This window comes from Hyla sarda, chromosome 8, assembly GCF_029499605.1.
Source record: "Hyla sarda isolate aHylSar1 chromosome 8, aHylSar1.hap1, whole genome shotgun sequence".
Classification (NCBI taxonomy): domain Eukaryota; kingdom Metazoa; phylum Chordata; class Amphibia; order Anura; family Hylidae; genus Hyla; species Hyla sarda.
The window spans coordinates 129,708,262-129,726,686 of record NC_079196.1 but is presented as its reverse complement, the minus strand read 5'-3'; the positions used below and the strand labels follow the sequence as shown (position 1 = coordinate 129,726,686).

General features: G+C 44.9%; 1 protein-coding gene across 1 annotated transcript in view; it reads right to left on the bottom strand.

The window, feature by feature from the left end:
* Positions 1-18,425, bottom strand: part of OSGEPL1 (O-sialoglycoprotein endopeptidase like 1) — a 227,730-nt gene that overhangs the window by 201,214 nt on the left and 8,091 nt on the right. The window contains exon 2 of the mRNA XM_056533917.1: positions 17,309-17,522. Coding sequence (XP_056389892.1) covers positions 17,309-17,508 — 200 coding nt within the window. The 5' untranslated portion in view covers positions 17,509-17,522. The remainder of the gene's footprint in view (positions 1-17,308; positions 17,523-18,425) is intronic.

The window sequence follows — 18,425 nt, the reverse complement described above, 5'->3', positions numbered from 1 at the left end:
TGTCAAAAAAAAAAAAAAAAAAAAAAAAAAAAAAAAAAAAAGAGAATAAAAGGTGAAGGCTGGCGGCCACGCGGGCCACATGACGAGGCGTGTCAGGCCGGATTCGGGCCGCGGACCTTGTGTTTGACACCAGTGATCTATAGGGTTTTTTTTTTGCTTTGGTTTTGCTTATGTGTGACATAATTATCATACCATCACAGAGGGATGCTAAATTTTGCTCACATAAGCAAAAAAACTATCAATCATGTTGGATTACCATTTTTTTAGCACACACAAGAAAAAACATTTATATATTTGTTTAAAACATTTTTTTACCGCGTTTTTTTTTTTGTGTTTTTTTTTCTTATTTCAGACCCGTGTATGTAGAGGACTACAATGACCAGCGTTTTTTGGTTTAATATTAATAAAATGGTTAACTAGGGCTTTGGCTGTCTGGAAATGATGGTAGTTGCAATTTAACAACAGCAAGCCTCCAGTTAAGCTCCAGTTGGAGTTTTGCAGTACCTAAACTACAACTCCCGTGATGAGAGTTGTAATTTAGCAACAGCTGGAGGCACCCTGATGTTAAAATGGCTCCCCGGCCACCTGTCCACATCTCCCACCTGCCAGTTAGCTGTTGCAACTACAACTCCCAGCATGTCCTCACAGTAAGGTAATGCTGGGAGTTGTAGTCCTGCAACAGCTAGCAGGGGCACTGGCCATCTGTTGCAAGACCACAACTCCCAGCATGCCCTTACAGTGAGAACATGCTGGAAGTTGTAGTTGAACCAGCTAGCGACAGGTGGGTGATACGAGTGGGTGTCTGGGGAGTAGAGCTGGACGGCTTCCAGAAATATGAAAGTATAGCTCTTTAATTTCATATCCACCACCACACCCCGTGATCATGGCTCTGGGAGGAAATATGAAATTACAGTGCCGTAGTTAGGAAAACCATGTGGAAAACCGAAGGAGTTTACCGTAACAGTCCACCTCAGACAGCAAAGTCTGTACCAGATAAGAAACTATCTTGAACCTGAAACTATTTCTTCAAAGAACCATCCAAAGGAGGACAGATCTTAAAAATTCACTGGCTATGCAATTGGCATCTATGTCTCCAGGATACAAAGCCTCCTCACCAAGGACTAAAGAGGGTGAAGACTCTATGGATACCTTAGACCTATCAACTCTCACCATCCATGAAGGGGATGAATTGGTATTAAATAACTGTACGAAGGAACTGAGGGAATCCCTAAGTTTGGATATCCTCAACAGTGATAAGACCCAAAATAGTTCATCATTAGTACCATTCCTACAAGCCAGTGGCGTTGCGACCCGGGTGCGGGGGGTGCGGCCCGCACCGGGTGACACCAACCTAATGGGGTGACACCAAGACGCTCCGCAGCACCCCCCCTCCCCAGCTACACAGACACCCCCCCCCCATCTGTGCCCGACCGGCCTCCCATCCGTCAGCAAGCCCCACCCCCCCTTGCGCTGTGTGTGCGGTGCGCCCGTCCGTCATCACCCCCCCCCCCCTCTTTCACCTGCACTGTGCGCCCGTCCGTCATCACCCCCCCCCCCCCCCCCCCCTCACCTTCACCAGCACTGTGCCCGTCCTCCGCTCCCACGTCTGCGCCGGCTTGACGTCACACCGCATGGCCGCGCGGGAGGACGTGAGTTACGTCACTCGTACGGCGCCCGGTGAGAAGGAGTGCTGCGCTGGATGGGTGAGTGTGTATGTCTGTCTCTCTGTCTGCTTGTGTGTGTGAGATTGTGTGTGTGTGTGAGACTGTGTGTGTGACTGTGTGTATATGTGACTCTGTGTGTGTGTGTGTGTCTGTCTCTCTGACTGTGTGTGTGTGTGTGTTTGTGTTTGTCTCTGTGTTGTATGTGTTTTTTTTGTGTGTGTGTGTGTGTGTGTGTGTGTGTGTGTGTGGGGGGGGGGGGTGTATAACCAGCGATCTATTGTGGGGAGACTTTGACCCATTGTGGGGAACCTGCAAGGGAACCTGCGGCCTAATGTGGGGAAACTACTACCAGATGTGCGGAGTCTATGCTACCTATTTTTGGCTAGTCTGTGCTACCTAATATGGGGAATCTGTGCTACCTTATGTGGGGAGTCTATGCTACCTTATGTGGGGAGTCTATGCTACCTTATGTGGGGAGTCTATGCTACCTAATGTGGTGAAATTGCTACCTAATGTGGGGAATCTGTGCTACCTAATGTGGGGAAATTGCTACCTAATGTGGGGTAACTGGTACATACCTAATGTGGGGGAACTGGTACCAAATGTGGGGAATCTATGCTGCCTAATGTGGGGAAACTGCGACCGACCTAATGTGGGGGCACTGCTGCCTACCTAATGCTCCCCCCCTGGCAGTAGCACCCTCATCATCCACCAGCAACACCCCCCCCCCCCCCCCCAGCAGCACCTCCATCAGCAGATCCTAATGGTGGATGATGGAGGTGCTCCTGCCAGGAGGATGATCCTGCGGATGGATGATGGGGGTGATACTGCCAGGGGGGATGGCCAGTAGCACCCTCATCATCCTCCAGCAACACCCCACCCAGTAGTAGCACCCCCATCATCCATTAGCAACACCACCAATACCCCCCTCCCGTGGTAATAGCATCAGCTAACGGATGTTGAGGGGTGTTACTGCGGTTGTGGTATTATATTCAGAGGGTGCACTGTATGGCAACGTTATATTCAGAGGGCGCAGTTTGTGGTAGTATTATATTCAGAGGGCACAGTTTGTGGTAGTATTATATTCAGAGGGCGCAGTTTGTGGTAGTATTATATTCAGAGGGCGCAGTTTGTGGTAGTGTTATATTCAGAGGGCGCAGTTTGTGGTAATATTATATTTAGAGGGCGCAGTTTGTGGTAGTATTATATTCAGAGGGCGCAGTTTGTGGTAGTATTATTAGAGATGAGTGAACTTACAGTAAATTCGATTCGTCACAAACTTCTCGGCTTGGCAGTTGATGACTTTTCCTGCGTAAATTAGTTTAGCTTTCAGGTGCTCCGGTGGGCTGAAAAAGGTGGATACATTCCTAGGAAAGAGTCTTCTAGGAATGTATCCACCTTTTCCAGCCCACGGGAGCACCTGAAAGCTGAACTAATTTATGCAGGAAAAGTCATCAACTGCTGAGCAGAGAAGTTTGTGATGAGTTGAATTTACTGTAAGTTCGCTCATCTCTAAGTATTATATTCAGAGGGTACAGTATGTGGCGGTATTATATTCAGAGGGTACAGTATGTGGCGGTATTATATTCAGGGGTACAGTATGTGGCAGATTTATATTCAGGGGTACAGTATGTGGCAGATTTATATTCAGGGGTACAGTATGTGGCAGATTTATATTCAGAGGGTACAGTATGTGGCAGATTTATATTCAGAGGGTACAGTATGTGGCAGATTTATATTCAGAGGGTACAGAATGTGGCAGATTTATATTCAGAGGGTACAGTATGTGGCAGATTTATATTCAGAGGGTACAGTATGTGGCAGATTTATATTCAGAGGGTACAGTATGTGGCGGTATTATATTCAGGGGTACAGTATGTGGCGGATTTATATTCAGAGGGTACAGTATGTGGCGGATTTATATTCAGAGGGTACAGTATGTGGCAGATTTATATTCAGAGGGCGCAGTTTGTGGTAGTATTATATTCAGATGGCGCAGTTTGTGGTAGTATTATATTCAGAGGGTACAGTATGTGGTAGTATTATATTCAGTAGGTACAGTATGTGGCAGATTTATATTCAGAGGGTACAGTATGTGTTGGTATTATATTCAGAATGTACAGTGTGTGGTATTATTATATTCAGTGGGTATGGTGTATGGAAGGTTTATAATCAAAGAGTGTAGTGTATAGTAGTATTATATTTAGAGGATACAGTGTCTGTCAGGTTTATAATAATAATTGTTTTCATATAGAGGATGAGAATCCGCTGACATAGTGAGGAGACGTCTGGGCGTCACATTCTGCAGAGAGAAGTTTTAGCTGGAACAAGTCCTGGCAGTATGTACCATCTGAATTAGATAAGGGAAGACTATAGAGAAGACGTCACCTGTAATCACTGATATCATTGTGTATTCTCCTCACTATAGAGAAGACGTCACCTGTAGTCACTGATATCATTGTGTATCATCCTCACTATAGAGAAGACATCACCTGTAGTCACTGATATCATTGTACATTCTCCTCTCTATGTCCTATCAGAGCTGTAGTCACTTGTCAGTTCTACAGTTAGGTCAGTGAAACTACAACTCCCAGCATAACCTCACCACTGCTCAAAGGGGTACTCTACTGGAAAACATTTTTTTTTAATCAGCTGGTGCTACAAAGTTAAACAGATTTGTAAATTACTTCTATTTAAAAATCTTAATCCTTCCAGTACTTATTAGCTGCTGTATAAGCGATTCACAGGAAGTTATTTTCTTTTTTAATTTCTTTTCTGTCTGACCACAGTGCTCTGTGCTGACACCTCTGGACAGTTCGACATGGACAGTTCCTGACATGGACAGAGGTGTCAGCAAATAGCACTGTGGTCAGACTGGAAAGAACTACACAACTTCCTGTGGAGCATACACCAGCTTATAAGTACTTTAAGTATTAAGATTTTAAATAGAAGTAATTTAAAAATCTGTTTAACTTTCTGGCACCAGTTGATATAGAAGTAAATGTTTTCCAGTGGAGTACCCCTTTAAGTAATTCTGGGAGCTGTATATTTCAATGGTGAAAACTTCTTTAACACTTTCCCATTCTGTGGCAACTGGTATATCTGATTATTATACTGGAATTTCTCACAATGCGCTACAACAGTGGTGTCTGTCACAACAGGCTAAAAACTTACTGGGGGGAGGGGGTACGTATGGGGGTGACACCATTTTCTACCGCACCGGGTGACACCAACTCTAGCAACGCCACTGCTACAAGCAGCTTACCCTGATAAAGTACAGGACCCTCAACTACCTCTACTAGATCAAGCTATTTTGAAGAACAACAATTAAATTATGGTGAATCCTGAGCCTTTGAGGAAAAAAGCCAGTATCAATGTTAATTATGTGTCAACGAGAGCGGATGGTGGCACAGAGAGAAACATTGCACCCGGTACGTCCACTTGTTTTTTAGCCAAGAATCGGGAGAGAAATTATCAAATTATACAAGGGGCGACATGCCTTCTTTACCATAAGAACTGTGAACTTATGGAACAGTCTACCTCAGGAACTGGTCACAGCAGGAAAAATGAACAGCTTTAAAACAGGATTAGATACATTCCTGGAACAAAACAACATTAATGCTTATGAAGAAATATAAAATCCCATCCCTTCCCCAATATCGCGCTACACCCCTACCCTTCAATTCCCTGGTTGAACTTGATAGACATATGTCTTTTTTCGACCTTACTAACTATGTAACTATGTAACTATGTAATACTTTTCGACGCAGGGCCAAAAAAAGAAAAAATACAGAAGGAGAGAAACCAGGGGCCGTCAAAAAAGGAAAAAAATATGAAAAAAAAAAAAAAAAAAAAGGATAGGGGATAAGTTTTAGATCATGGGGGGGGGGGGGGGGGGTTACAGAGCACTGGGGACCCCCACAATCTCCTGTTTGGAGCCCTGGCTCTCCTTCACACACAATGCCCCCTCTATATAGCTCTTTGGGAGAGCCGAAGATTGCCCAATGATCTCCCATAAAGCTATATGAAGGGTGCATGGCGGCCCCGCCTCAGACGGGGGTCGTGACACGCCACATGAAGGAGAGCAGGGGCTCTTAATAGGAGATCGTGGAGGGCTCCAGCACTCGGACCGCCCGTGATCTAAAACTTATCCCCTTATCCTTCGGATAGGGGATATGTTTTCTTCCATGATACTACTTCTTTAAACTGCACAAAAAAATAAATTGATAATCTTTATTTCTTATGGAAGAATGATGATGTCTCCATCAATTTATTGCTTGAACATCTAAACTAACGGATGGGGGAATTGAGTTAACTCTCCATTCTAATCATGATAAAGTAGAATTTCTGGATTTAATTATTGCCCATGATCAGTTTATAGAAAGTACTTTCTCCAAAACCGTGGACACAAATAGTTACTAGGAATTCTCTAGTAGACACCATTGTAAATGGCTGCTGAATACTCCCTATTATCAGTGCAAGAGAATACGGCACAACTGTACCAAGGAAGAAGACTTCAGAGCACAATCTCTGGCCAGAAATAAAAAAAATTTAAAGGACCTAAGGATACCCCTGACCCATTGTTCATCAGGCATACAACCTTACTTAGTCACTAAATCAAAGCGAGTGCCTTGTTACGGTGCAGGACCCATTTCTGGCTGATAAAATACTACAATAATAAAATAAATAATAGTAAACAAAACAACTTATGGTCACCTATAGGCGAGTGCTAACTTTAAAAAATATATGTATTTATAGTGGCACTCTACCTAATGGAATTTTCTGATGTGGTAAAACCCGATGCCTGCGTTGCTCTGAAATAGGACAAGGGAGTACATACTGTATTTATCGGCGTATAACACGCACTTTTAAAACTTAAATTTAAGGCAAAAAGTCTGCCTGCGTGTTATACGCCAATAAGTCTTCTGGTCACTGATTTAAAGCGGCAGCAGCAGCGTCTGCTTGTTAAGTAATAACAGCACGGCCGCGGCCACTTTAAATCAGTGACCAGCAGCGTCTCCTCCCCCCACACTGTCACTTGTTTTCTCCAGCACTATCCACAGGTACTGGTGTGGTGGATAGTGCGGGAGATGCCGATTAAAATGAGCCCTACCTTGTCCGGATCTGCCCTACCTTTTAATCAGCGTCTCCCGCACTATCCACCACACCAATACCTGTGGATAGTGCGGGAGAAAACAAGTGAGTTTTACCTTTCATTTTCCCTACCTCCCCCTCCCTCATCATTCCCCCTTTCCCTGCTTTTTATAGTTTCATTTATTTTCCTTACCTGTCTGCACTTCGGCAGGTCAAGTCAGGCGGCGGGTCTTGCTGGGTCAGTGAAGCAAATGTGTTATGTCCTCTGCCGGCTTCTCTGTGCGGCATCACTTCATTTCCTGTAGTCGCCGCCGAAAAGTGACATCCGTGATGCCGTGCAGAGGAGCAAGGAGAGGACGCAACTCATCTGCTTCACTGACCCCGCAAGACAGCCAAAGCGCAGACAAGTAAGGAAAGGGGAACAGTGGTCTTCAACCTGCGGACCTCCAGATGTTGCAAAACTACAACTCCCAGCATGCCCGGACAGCAGGTCCGCAGGTTGAAGACCACTGGATGCCATACTAGGAACATGATGGGGGGGATGATGGGGGTGGATGAGATGGGGAAATGATGAGGGGGGGGGGATGATGATAAAGGGTGGGGGGATGATGATGGGGGAGATGATGAGACCGGGTGGGGGAGATGATGATGGGGAATGATGGGGGACATGATAAGACAGGGTGGGGGGATGATGAGGGGGGAATGTTGAGACATGGGGAAATGATGAGACATGGGGGGTGGCGATGAGAGGGGTAAATGTGGCACAGGGACTGATAAAAGGGAAGGAATGATGTGGCACTGGAGGGAACGGGACCAAAATGAGGTGCAGAATAAAACGAAGTGGCAGGGGATGATGTGGCATTTAGTCCAAGTCATTTATTTTACATTTTATTTTTTTTACTTAAATTTCCCTGTTAAAATGGGGGGGTGTTATATGCCAGTGCGTGTTATACGCCGATAGATACGGTACTTTTTGTCTACAATTACCAAGGAAACCTATCAGATAAAGTTTCATCTGACTTGCCAGAGCTGGTATATAAATTTATCTGATTACAAGTTGCTGCTCTGTAAAATATGTAGGAAGAACTGTACAATGCTGAATTAATAAGCACATGCAAAATATTAGGAAGAGGTTCCTTTTGCAGAGCATCTCAAAACATTGTGCCTTGAAACATCCTGACAATTTGAAACCGTTTATGTAGTTGCCTATAGACTATATACCCGAGTCAGCCACCAACAGATTTAATTTGCTAAAAAGAAGGAAAGTGTACTGGATTGACAGCCTTCAAACGGTCATTCCAAAGGGCCTTAATGAAATTACTCAGTGTTTGATAGATGGATCACGTCCCTGGGCGCCTCACTGTGACCTGGAAGTGTATGCATTTATGTTGTCTGTGTTTCCATATGAGTAAGCCTATCCTGCCTGACAAAGAATTCTGTCCGAATTTGTAATGCGTTGCTAAATAAATCGGAATTCTTATACTACACTTATGAGCCTATCCACTGAAGAAATGCCCAGTACTTGTCTAAGTTTTTATGCACTGTGCAGTGCATTTCGGTCCATTGTTTCTGACGGGATCCCTGGGAGGATCCGGTATGACAGGAAAGTGGCTGATCATCTCCCATTGACTACGTGCTTGTTCAGGTGTTGCACCCTTAGGGCAACACAATACAGTAAGGAGCTCTTTTACTTCGAGTTTAGCTTCACCAACGGAGGATACTACAAACAAGGGCACACATCTCTTTTTTCCCCATCTTTTTCAGTAACTTCCCATTTTTTGTAGCAACTTTCAAAATCAGAGATTTTTAGGGACTAGTTCAGTTTTGAAGTGGATTTGAGTGGCCAGTTTGTATGGCCCTAGCGTCCCGGTACTTAAGGACGGAGAGCGTACCTGTACGCCCTCCGCATTCCCAATCCTCGCCGCATGCCGGGCGGTAATCGGACCAGGATGACTGCTAATATCTATCAGCAGGCATCCCGTGGCAATGCATAGGGGGGTCCTGAGACCCCCCTAGGCATTGGGGTCATGTCGGCGATCGCAACAAATCGATGGTCAATTCAGACCGGTGATTTGCCGCGATCTGGGCCTATCAGTGACCCGATCGCCAGGAAAATAAGAATGATCGGAGGGGTCAGAGACAGCTCCGACCATTCTTGAGGGTAGGAGCAAGGTGGCAGTGATGCCACCCCCTCCTATGCCCTGCCATTGGTCGATCAGGCTGAAGACCTTGGGGGGCGGAGGGGGTTAAAGTTCATTTCCCCCGCTCTGCCCACCGATCGAAGTCGAGGCAAGGTGGGGAGCATGGCCCGGCTTACCAGACCGACGGAGGCAGCATCTAGGAGCAGAGGCAGCAGCAGGAGGAGCAACGGTCAGAAAGTGCGGCGTGGAGAAGGCTGCAGTGAAAATCGCGGTAAGTGATCTTCTCTGTGGCCTTCTAAAAGCTGCAAAACTACAGCTCTCAGCGTGCCCACAGTGTCAAAGGCTGTCTGTGCATGTTGGGAGTTGTAGTTTTGCAACATCTTGGGGGGGGGGGGGGGGGGGGAGGGTCCACAGTTTGGAGACCCCTGTGTAGTGGTCTCTAAAATGTGGTCCTCCAGATGTTGCAAAACTAAAAAACTTTCAGCATGCACTGACTGTCTGGGAATGCTGGGAGTTGTAGTTTTGCAACATCTGAAGTGGCTCAGTTTGGAGACCACTATACGGTGGTCTCCAAACTGTAGCCCTCCAGATGTTGCAAAACTACAACTCCCAGCATTCCTGGACAGTCTGGGCATGCTTGGAGTTGTAGTTTTGCAACATCTGGAGGGTTACAGTTTGGAGACCACTACTTAGCGGTCTCCAAACTATTCTTCCCAAGTTGTTGCATAACTACAGCTTCCTTGCATGCCCAGATAGTCCAGGCATGCTGGGAGTTGTAGTTCTGCAACATCTGAAGCGCCAGATATTGCAGAACTACACGTCCAGCATCCCTGCAACAGCTGTAGGCACACTGGTTGGGAAACACTGAGCTAGAGTCTGTTTCCTAACTAAGTGATTCCAACCAGTGTGCTTCAAGCTGTTGCAAAACTGCAACTCCCAGAACGCACCGACAGACCGAACATGCTGAGAGTTGTAGTTATGCAACAGCTGGAGGCACACGGGTTGGAATCACTGAGCTAAACTCTGTTTTCTAACTCAGCGGTTCCCCACCAGTGTGCCTACAGCTGTTGTGAAACTACAACTCCCAGCATGTACGGTCTGTCAGTGCATTCTGGGAGTTGTCATTTTGCCACAGCTGTAGGGTTGCTGTAGGGTTTTGGTGGAGACAAACCCCATCCTTGTAACCGGGTCCGCCCCTATTGCAAATTCCTTATTTAGGCCTCAAATGCGCATGGTGCTCTCTCACTTCAGAGCCCTGTCATATTTCAAGGCACCGTACTCGGGAGAAATTGCACTACAAATTTTGGGGGGATTTTTCTCCTTTTACCCCTTATGAAAAGGTAAAGTTGGGGGCTACACCAGCATGTTAGTGTAAAAAAAAATAAAACATTTTTACACTAACATGCTGGTGTTGCCCTACACTTTTCACAAGAGGTGGAGAAAAGGAGAGGAGAAAAAGACCCCCAAAATTTCTAATGTACGGAAATACCCAATATGTGTATGTAAAATGCTCTGCGGGCACACAACAAGGCTCAGGAGTGAGAGAGCGCCATGTACATTTGAGGCCTAAATTGGTGATTTTCACAGGGGTGGCTGATCGTTACAGTGGTTCTTACATGAACGCAAAAAAAAAAAAAAAAAAAAAAAAAAAAAAAAAAAAAAAAAACACCCCCAATTCAGTCCAGCGATCTGCGGCGATTCCGGGTCAATCTGGTCTCCAGTGACCCGGAATTACTGGCTGATCGGGGCCGCCTCTGACGGCCCCGAACAGCCAGAGCCAGCAGGGGTGAGGTGGCACTGGTGCCACCTTACGATCACCCTGATTCGTCAGCCGGTTTACCGGCCGACCAATCAGGGCGCCTGCTGCGGGTGTCACTCCCGCACCCGCTCCTCTTCCGGAGGATGTGAGCGGGAAGAAGACCCTGGGTGCTGGGGACCCCGATCCCCGGCGTCCCTGTTGGGATCGGGGCCCCAGGAGCGACGGCCGCGGCGAGGGACTGTCCTGCGACAGAGCAGCAGCAGGAGGTGAGTGACAGCCTCCTGCTGTTGCTTAGCAACAGCTCCCAGCATGCAAAAAGGGCATGCTGGGAGCTGTAGTTATGCAACAGCAGGAGGCAGACCACCACAACTCCCAGCATTCCCTTATGGGCATGCTGGGACTTATGGTTTTGCAACAGCTGGAGGCACATTTTTTCTATGGAAAAGTGTACCTTCAGCTGTTGTATAACTACAACTCCCAGCTTGCACAAACAGCTAAAGTGCATGCTGGGAGTTGTAGTGGTGCATCTGCTGGTTGCATAACTACAACTCCCAGCATGCCCATTGGCTGTCTGTGACTGCTGAGAGTTGTTTTGCAACAGCTGAAGGCACACTGGTTGTTAAACTCAGTTTTTTTTTACCTAACTCCGTGTTTCACGACCGGTGTGCCTCCAGCTGTTGCAAACTACAACTCCCAGCAGTCACCTTACACCATGCACCGTACATGCTGGGAGTTGTAGTTTTGCAACAGCTGGAGGCACACTGGTTTTGAAACACTGAGTAAGGTCACAAACTCAGTGATACATAACCAGTGTGCTTACAGCTGTTGCAAAACTAAAACTCTCAGCATGTACAGTCTGTCAGCGCATGCTGGGAGTTGTAGTTTTGCAACAGCTGGATGTCGTCCCCTCCCCCCATGTGAATGTACAGGGTACACTCACATGGGCGGAGGTTTACAGTAAGTATCGGGCTGCAAGTTTGAGCTGCGGCAAATTTTCTGCCGCAGCTCAAACTGCCAGCGAGAAACTACTGTGAACCCCCGCCCGTGCGACTGTACCCTAAAAACACTACACTAACACAAAATAAAATATAAAGTAAAAAACACTACATATACACATATCCCTACACAGCCCCCCTCCCCAATAAAAATGAAAAACGTCTGGTACGCCACGGTTTCCAAAACGGAGCCTCCAGCTGTTGCAAAACAACTACTCCCAGTATTACCAGACAGCCACTGACTATCCAGGCATGCTGGGAGTTTTACAACAGCTGGTGGCACCCTGTTTGGGAACCACTGGCGTAGAATTCCCCTATGCAATCCCTAATTTAGGCCTCAAATGCGCATGGCGCTCTCACTTTGGAGCCCTGTCGTATTTCAAGGCAACAGTTTAGGGTCACATATGGGGTATCGCCATACTCGGGAGAAATTGTGTTACAAATTTTGGGGGGTATTTTCTGCTTTTACCCTTTTTAAAAATGTAAAATTTTTGGGAAAAGAAGCATTTTAGGTAAAAAAAAAATAATTTTTTTTTACATATGCAAAAGTCGTGAAACGCCTGTGGGGTATTAAGGTTCACTTAACCCCTTGTTACGTTCCCCGAGGGGTCTAGTTTCCAAAATAGTATGCCATGTGGGTTTTCTTTGCTGTTCTGGCACCATAGGGGCTTCCTAAATGCGGCATGCCCCCAGAGCAAAATTTGCTTTCAAAAAGCCAAATGTGACTCCTCTTCCGAGACATGTAGTGCGCCAGCAGAGCACTTTTCACCCCCATATGGGGTGTTTTCTGAATCGGGAGAAATCGGGCTTCAAATTTTGGGGGGTATTTTCTGCTTTAACCCTTTGTAAAAATGTACATTTTGGGGGAAACCAAGCATTTTAGGTACCCCTTGTTACGTTCCACGAGGGGTCTAGTTTACAAAATGGTATGCCATGTGTTTTTTTTTTGCTGTTCTAGCACCATAGGGGCTTCCTAAAGGTGACATGCCCCCCCCAAAAACCATTTGTCGCTCCTTCCCTTCTGAGCCCTCTACTGCACCCGCCGAACAATTAACGTAGACATATGAGGTATGTGCTTACTCGAGAAAAATTGGGTTTCAAATACAAGTAAAAATTTTCTCCTTTTGACCCCTTGCAAAAATTCAAAAATTGGGTCTACATGCGAGTGTAAAAAATGAAGATTGTGAATTTTCTCCTTCACTTTGCTGCTATTCCTGTGAAACCCCTAAAGGGTTAAAACGCTTACTGAATGTCATTTTGAATACTTTGGGGGGTGCAGTTTTTATAATGGGGTAATTTATGGGGTATTTCTAATATGAAGACCCTTCAAATCCACTTCAAACCTAAACTGGTCCTTGAAAAAAAGCGAGTTTCAAAATTTTGTGAAAAATTGGAAAATTGCTGCCGAACTTTGAAGCCTTCTGGTGTCTTCCAAAAGTAAAAACACGTCAATTTTATGATGCAAACATAAAGTAGACATATTGTATATGTGAATTAAAAAAAAATAATTTGGAATATCCATTTTCCTTACAAGCAGAGAGCTTCAAAGTTAGAAAAATACAATGCTCAGAAGAAAGGGGGTGCCATTATCCATTTTGAGAGAGAATTAAGCTGGAATTGAAGGCTGTGTGTGTTTACAAAGCCCCCATGGTGCCACATCAGTGGACCCCACCCTCCACATGTGACCCCATTTTGGAAACTACACCCCTCCCGGAATGTAACAAGGGGTGCAGTGAGCATTTACGCCCCACAGGTGTCTGACAGATTTTTTGAACAGTCGTCCGTAAAAATGAAAAATTTTATTTTTCATTTGCACAGCCCACTGTTCCAAAGATCTGTCAAATGCCAGTGGGGTGTAAATGCTCACTGCACCCCTTATTAAATTATGTGAGGGGTGTAGTTTCCAAAATAGTGTGTGTTTTTTTTTCCAGTTTTTTTTTTTACTCTTCTGGCATCATGGGGGCTTCCTAAATGCGACATGCCCCCAAAAACCATGTCAGCACAATTCGCTCTCCAAAAGCCCAATGTCGCTCCTTCCCTTCTGAGCCCTTTTTCTCATATTACCCCTGCACCTGCAGATCACTTTACATCCACATAGTTTGGGGTAACACCAGTATTTTAGTGTTAAAAATAAATTTTTTCATTTTCACGTCCCACTTTAACGAAAGTTTGTCAATCACCTGTGGGGTGTTAAGGCTCACTGGACCCCTTGTTACGTGCCTTGAGGTGTAGTTTCCAAAATAGTATGCCATGTTTTTTTTTTTGTTTTTTTTTTTGCTGTTCTGGCACCATAGGGGCTTCCTAAATGTGACATGCCCCCCAAAAACCATTTTATCAAAATTCAGTTGTTGCTCCTTCCCTTCTGAGCCCTCTACTGCGCCCGCCGAACACTTGACATACACATATGGAGGAATTTTCTTACTCTAATTTTGAGGGGCTTTTTCTACTATTACCCCTTGTAAAAATTCAAAAACTGGGTCTACAAGAACATACGAGTGTAAAATATGAAAATTTTGAATTTTCTCCCTCACTTTGCTGCTATTCCTGTAAAACACCTAAAGGGTTAAACTTTCTGATTGTCATTTTGAATACTTTGAGGGGTGCAGTTTTAATAATTATTATTTATAATATGAAGGCCCTTAAAATCCACAAACAAAATCTACAAACTGTTCCGAACGCTGGAGCTGGGAGATTGTGACGTCATAGCCCCACCCCCTCCTGATGTCACGTTTGGGGGCGTGGCGGGACATCATGAGAGGCCGGGGAAATTATGTCATGAGCTCCAAACGCTGAGTAGCAGAGTACCCCTTTAAAGCTATCAAAATGTTGATAACATTTTGTGTGCCATATTCTGATAGCCATAACCTTTTTTTATTTTTCAGCCAACAGTTTATTTTTTGCAGCACAAGCTGAATGTTTTATTGTCATCATTTTTATGCTACCTGTAATGTCTGTTTGTTTTTGTATTTTTCTGTTCAGGTGTGTATTCACACACTAGGTTGCTCTGAGCAGTTTGCTATTATCCATTGATAGGGAATAGTTAATGCTCTGAACCAATGAGAACTTGGGTGGGGTTATTTTTACCACTTCCATGTCTGCTTGAGCATGCACCTTGTATTTATATTGTGATATTGTCAGAGTTTTAGCCATGGTTAAATAGTCTTGTTTACTGTATATTTTAGTCTGTGTTACATCTGTCGGTTTTTAGGATTATGTGTGTCAGTGCTGCTTAGTCTTTGTTCACATAGCGAGTCTTGCTTCTTACCCGTGCTCTGTAGGTTATAATTCCTGTAGGTTATCCTGGAGTCTATTCAGACTCATCCGGTTCTAGTTTAGTGTTCCATGTGTTATAATTCTGTTTCCTACTAGGTCAGCATCCTGATCACACGGTGGATTGTGCCCGCTGGCTAGTAGTCTTTTTGATTTTATTATGTTGTTTACTTCTTTTGTGGAGTGGGGTGTCCAGTTTGTTTCTGTTCTGTGTCCCAGTGTGAACAGTGTTCTATGTTCCTGATCTGTTTGGTGTTTTTGTATTCAATTCACCCATTCATCCCCTGCTTCTCTTGGATTCTGCTGTATACCTAGTAAAGTTAATTTTAACATTTCTGCTATTTATCTGGATTCCGGTTTATGAGCTGTTTGTTAGTACACTATTTGCTGCCCTGTTTGTGAGCTTATAGTCTGTCTGGTATTTCTGGTTGTCTGGTAGTTTCCCGTTCTGTTTCTGGCCCGTGACCAACTATGCATATTATTTGTTTTTACGCCCACTGCACTTTAGCGCAGGGAGGGACCGGCTCCAAGTTGTCCACCCACCATTTAGGGTGGATGGGCAAGTAGGCATGGAGAGTTTTTCTAGGGTCAGTTTAGGGCTCACTCTCCCTGTCCACCCCGGGTCATGAAACTACCATTTAATAATTTTTATTCCCACTTTTTTGGGAAACAAGAGCAATTCTGTTGTGTTTTTTTTCTATTTTTATGGCATTCACTGTATTGTATAAATTACAGCAATACCAAATTATAGCAATACACAATTCATACAGTTCATACAGCATAGTAAAAAAATAAAGAAAACATTATCATTTTTGTGTTCACACTCAGAAAGAGAGTAACGCCCGGCAATGTCACTAACTACTGCTAAAACATCTTTAGCTGCCAATATAACCGATATAAGACAGGTGAGTGGTGGAGTGATAAACGTCAGGAAGTGTAAATCCAAATAGTGGTTCAGGTAATTGCTTATATAGATGTTGCTACTCGCATTCTCTTGAAGAAAGGTAATTGAGCACTCACCTCATGTGATGCAATTAAAAAGGTTCTTTATTGATCCATGGGGTACAGACACATTATTTGGAGGCCAGACAGGTGGTACAGTAGATGGGGGGGGGGGGGGGTTGATTCAGACAGCGGGCTAAAAAAAATATTTTTTTTAGTTGCATCGCATGAGGTCCTCCGTTATTACCTTTCTTTATTTTTGTACTGCCATATTCTCAAAGCCATAACATTTTTGTTCTTTTGCCAGCTAAGTTGTGGGACACACTACTTTTTATTGGTACTATTTTTTGCCATATATGCTACATTTCAATAAGTTACATAGTATTTTATTGTGTTATGTTACCAACATGGCAACAACTATTGTGTATGGATTATTTTAGTTATCATATCAGGATTTATTGGGAAAGGGGCATTTGTTTATTTTTAATACTTAATGACATTTTCCTAACATATTTAATAAAAAAATACCTTTAGGGACTGTATGCTATACCTGTCAGAACTGCTCTGACTGTTCGCCTGTGAGACTCTGCCTATGGCTGCATTTCACAGGCTTCTGTACATGGCAGACCCAGAGGCCATGAGCTTGAGACCCGGAGGTGGTAAAAGGGCCATGAGCTGGATACCCAGAAGCTGTGATCTGGCCACTGGTTGTCATGGTAACCATTTGGCATCGCAAGGTCCCTGATGTGTGTCAGGGGGAGACCCCTTCCTCGTCAATCCTATACATACAACAGTCAACACTAAAAAATCATTGGAAGGTGATTTCTGGAATAAACTATTGAGCAGATTTCTTTAAAGGACATCTGCAGCAAAAGACAACTTATCCCCTATCCACAGCATAGGGGATAAGTGTTGAATTGCGGGGGGTCCGACAGCCGGGACCCCCGCAATCACTCAAACGGGGCCCCGCATTGCCCCTCTATGTGAGCCGCTAATGCGCGTAGCGTCGACCTCGGAGAGGTCGACGGTACGCCCCCTCCCCATACAGATCTATGGGAGAGGTGGGGATACACGAATACTGCCTCCCCGCCTCTCCCATAGAGATACATTGAGGAGGCATGTCAGCCACTGCAGCTGGCACGCCTCCTGCACATGAGAGCAGTGGCCCTGTGCAGGAGATTGCGGGGTTCCCAATTGTCGGACCCACGTGATCAAACACTTATCCCCTATGCTGTTCATTTTGCTGCAGATGTCCTTTAACATACACCGACATATCCTTTGTTCTAAGTAAAGACTAAGGACAAATGTGTTCATATGCCCATGTTACTGTACTTGCTGTTTATATATTATTTGTTCATGTTATGCATTTAGGCTCTTCTGTATTTCATACATACAACACCCTAGAAGTGAAAATAAAGCAATAACTTATGCACATTTACTCACTTTAAATGAACATTTTTCTGGGAAATAAGTGCTTCTCCTCGTATTTTACCATTTTCATCCACAACAGCAGCACCACTATCATCACAGCTTGTTTCTATTCCCAGTACTATTCTTTGGTAGCTTACCACAGAGTGTACAGAAACTTTTCTTTTACTAAGGATCCATGAGTTTGTGCAGAAATTACAAAGAATTCTAATCATCTTTCAGGAGGAGCCTGGAAAAAACAAATAAAATTTAGAACCCTGTATAATCCATGGTTAAAGTGCACCTGTGATATCACAGAAAGAAAATATAATGCTTTTGCACATTTATATATACAGGGATGGCCAGACGCATGGGACATGCAGTTCCAGGCACCAGGCAAGTGAATTTTATTTTAAGCATTTAGCCCTGCTTCGGCCTGCACCATACCCGGTGGCCCCCAGCTAACCCTTTCGATCTCCGCTGTCAAAGCTGACAGCAGCATCTAAAGGCACCTTTAAATGCTCCCTGGTGGTCTAGTGGGGTGGATCGCCTCCCGATGCGATCCACTGCGGAGGGCTTTACTCTTATTCCATGGGTGCCTGAATTTGCATTTGATTGAGCCTGCCGTGAGGTGGCGTGACTATGACGTCACAAGGGGCGTGGTCGACTCCCGAAGCACGAAAACAGCGTTCAGAACATTTAGTTCCGAACGCTGGCCAGTGGAGTGCCCCTTTAACCCCTTAACGACCTAAGACTTAAATGTACATCCTAGTTTGGCGGTACTTCACGCACCAGGATGAACATTTACGTCCTATGTATGACCGCGAGCATCGGAGCGGTGCTCGCGTCATACACTGTAGGTTCCGGCTGCTATCAGCGATCGCGGATGTCCGCCATTAACCCCTCAGATGCCGTGATCTGTACAGATAACAACATCTGCAGCAATGCGCATGATAAAATAGATCATCAGATTGCCCGCAGCGCTGCGGCGATCCGATCATCTGTAATGGCGGATGGAGGTCCCTTCACCTGCCTCCGTCCATCTCCCAGCATCTACTGCTCTGGTCTGAGATCGAGCAGACCAGAGCAGGAGGTAGCCGATAATACTGATCAGTGCTATATCCTATGCATAGCACTGAACAGTATTAGCAAT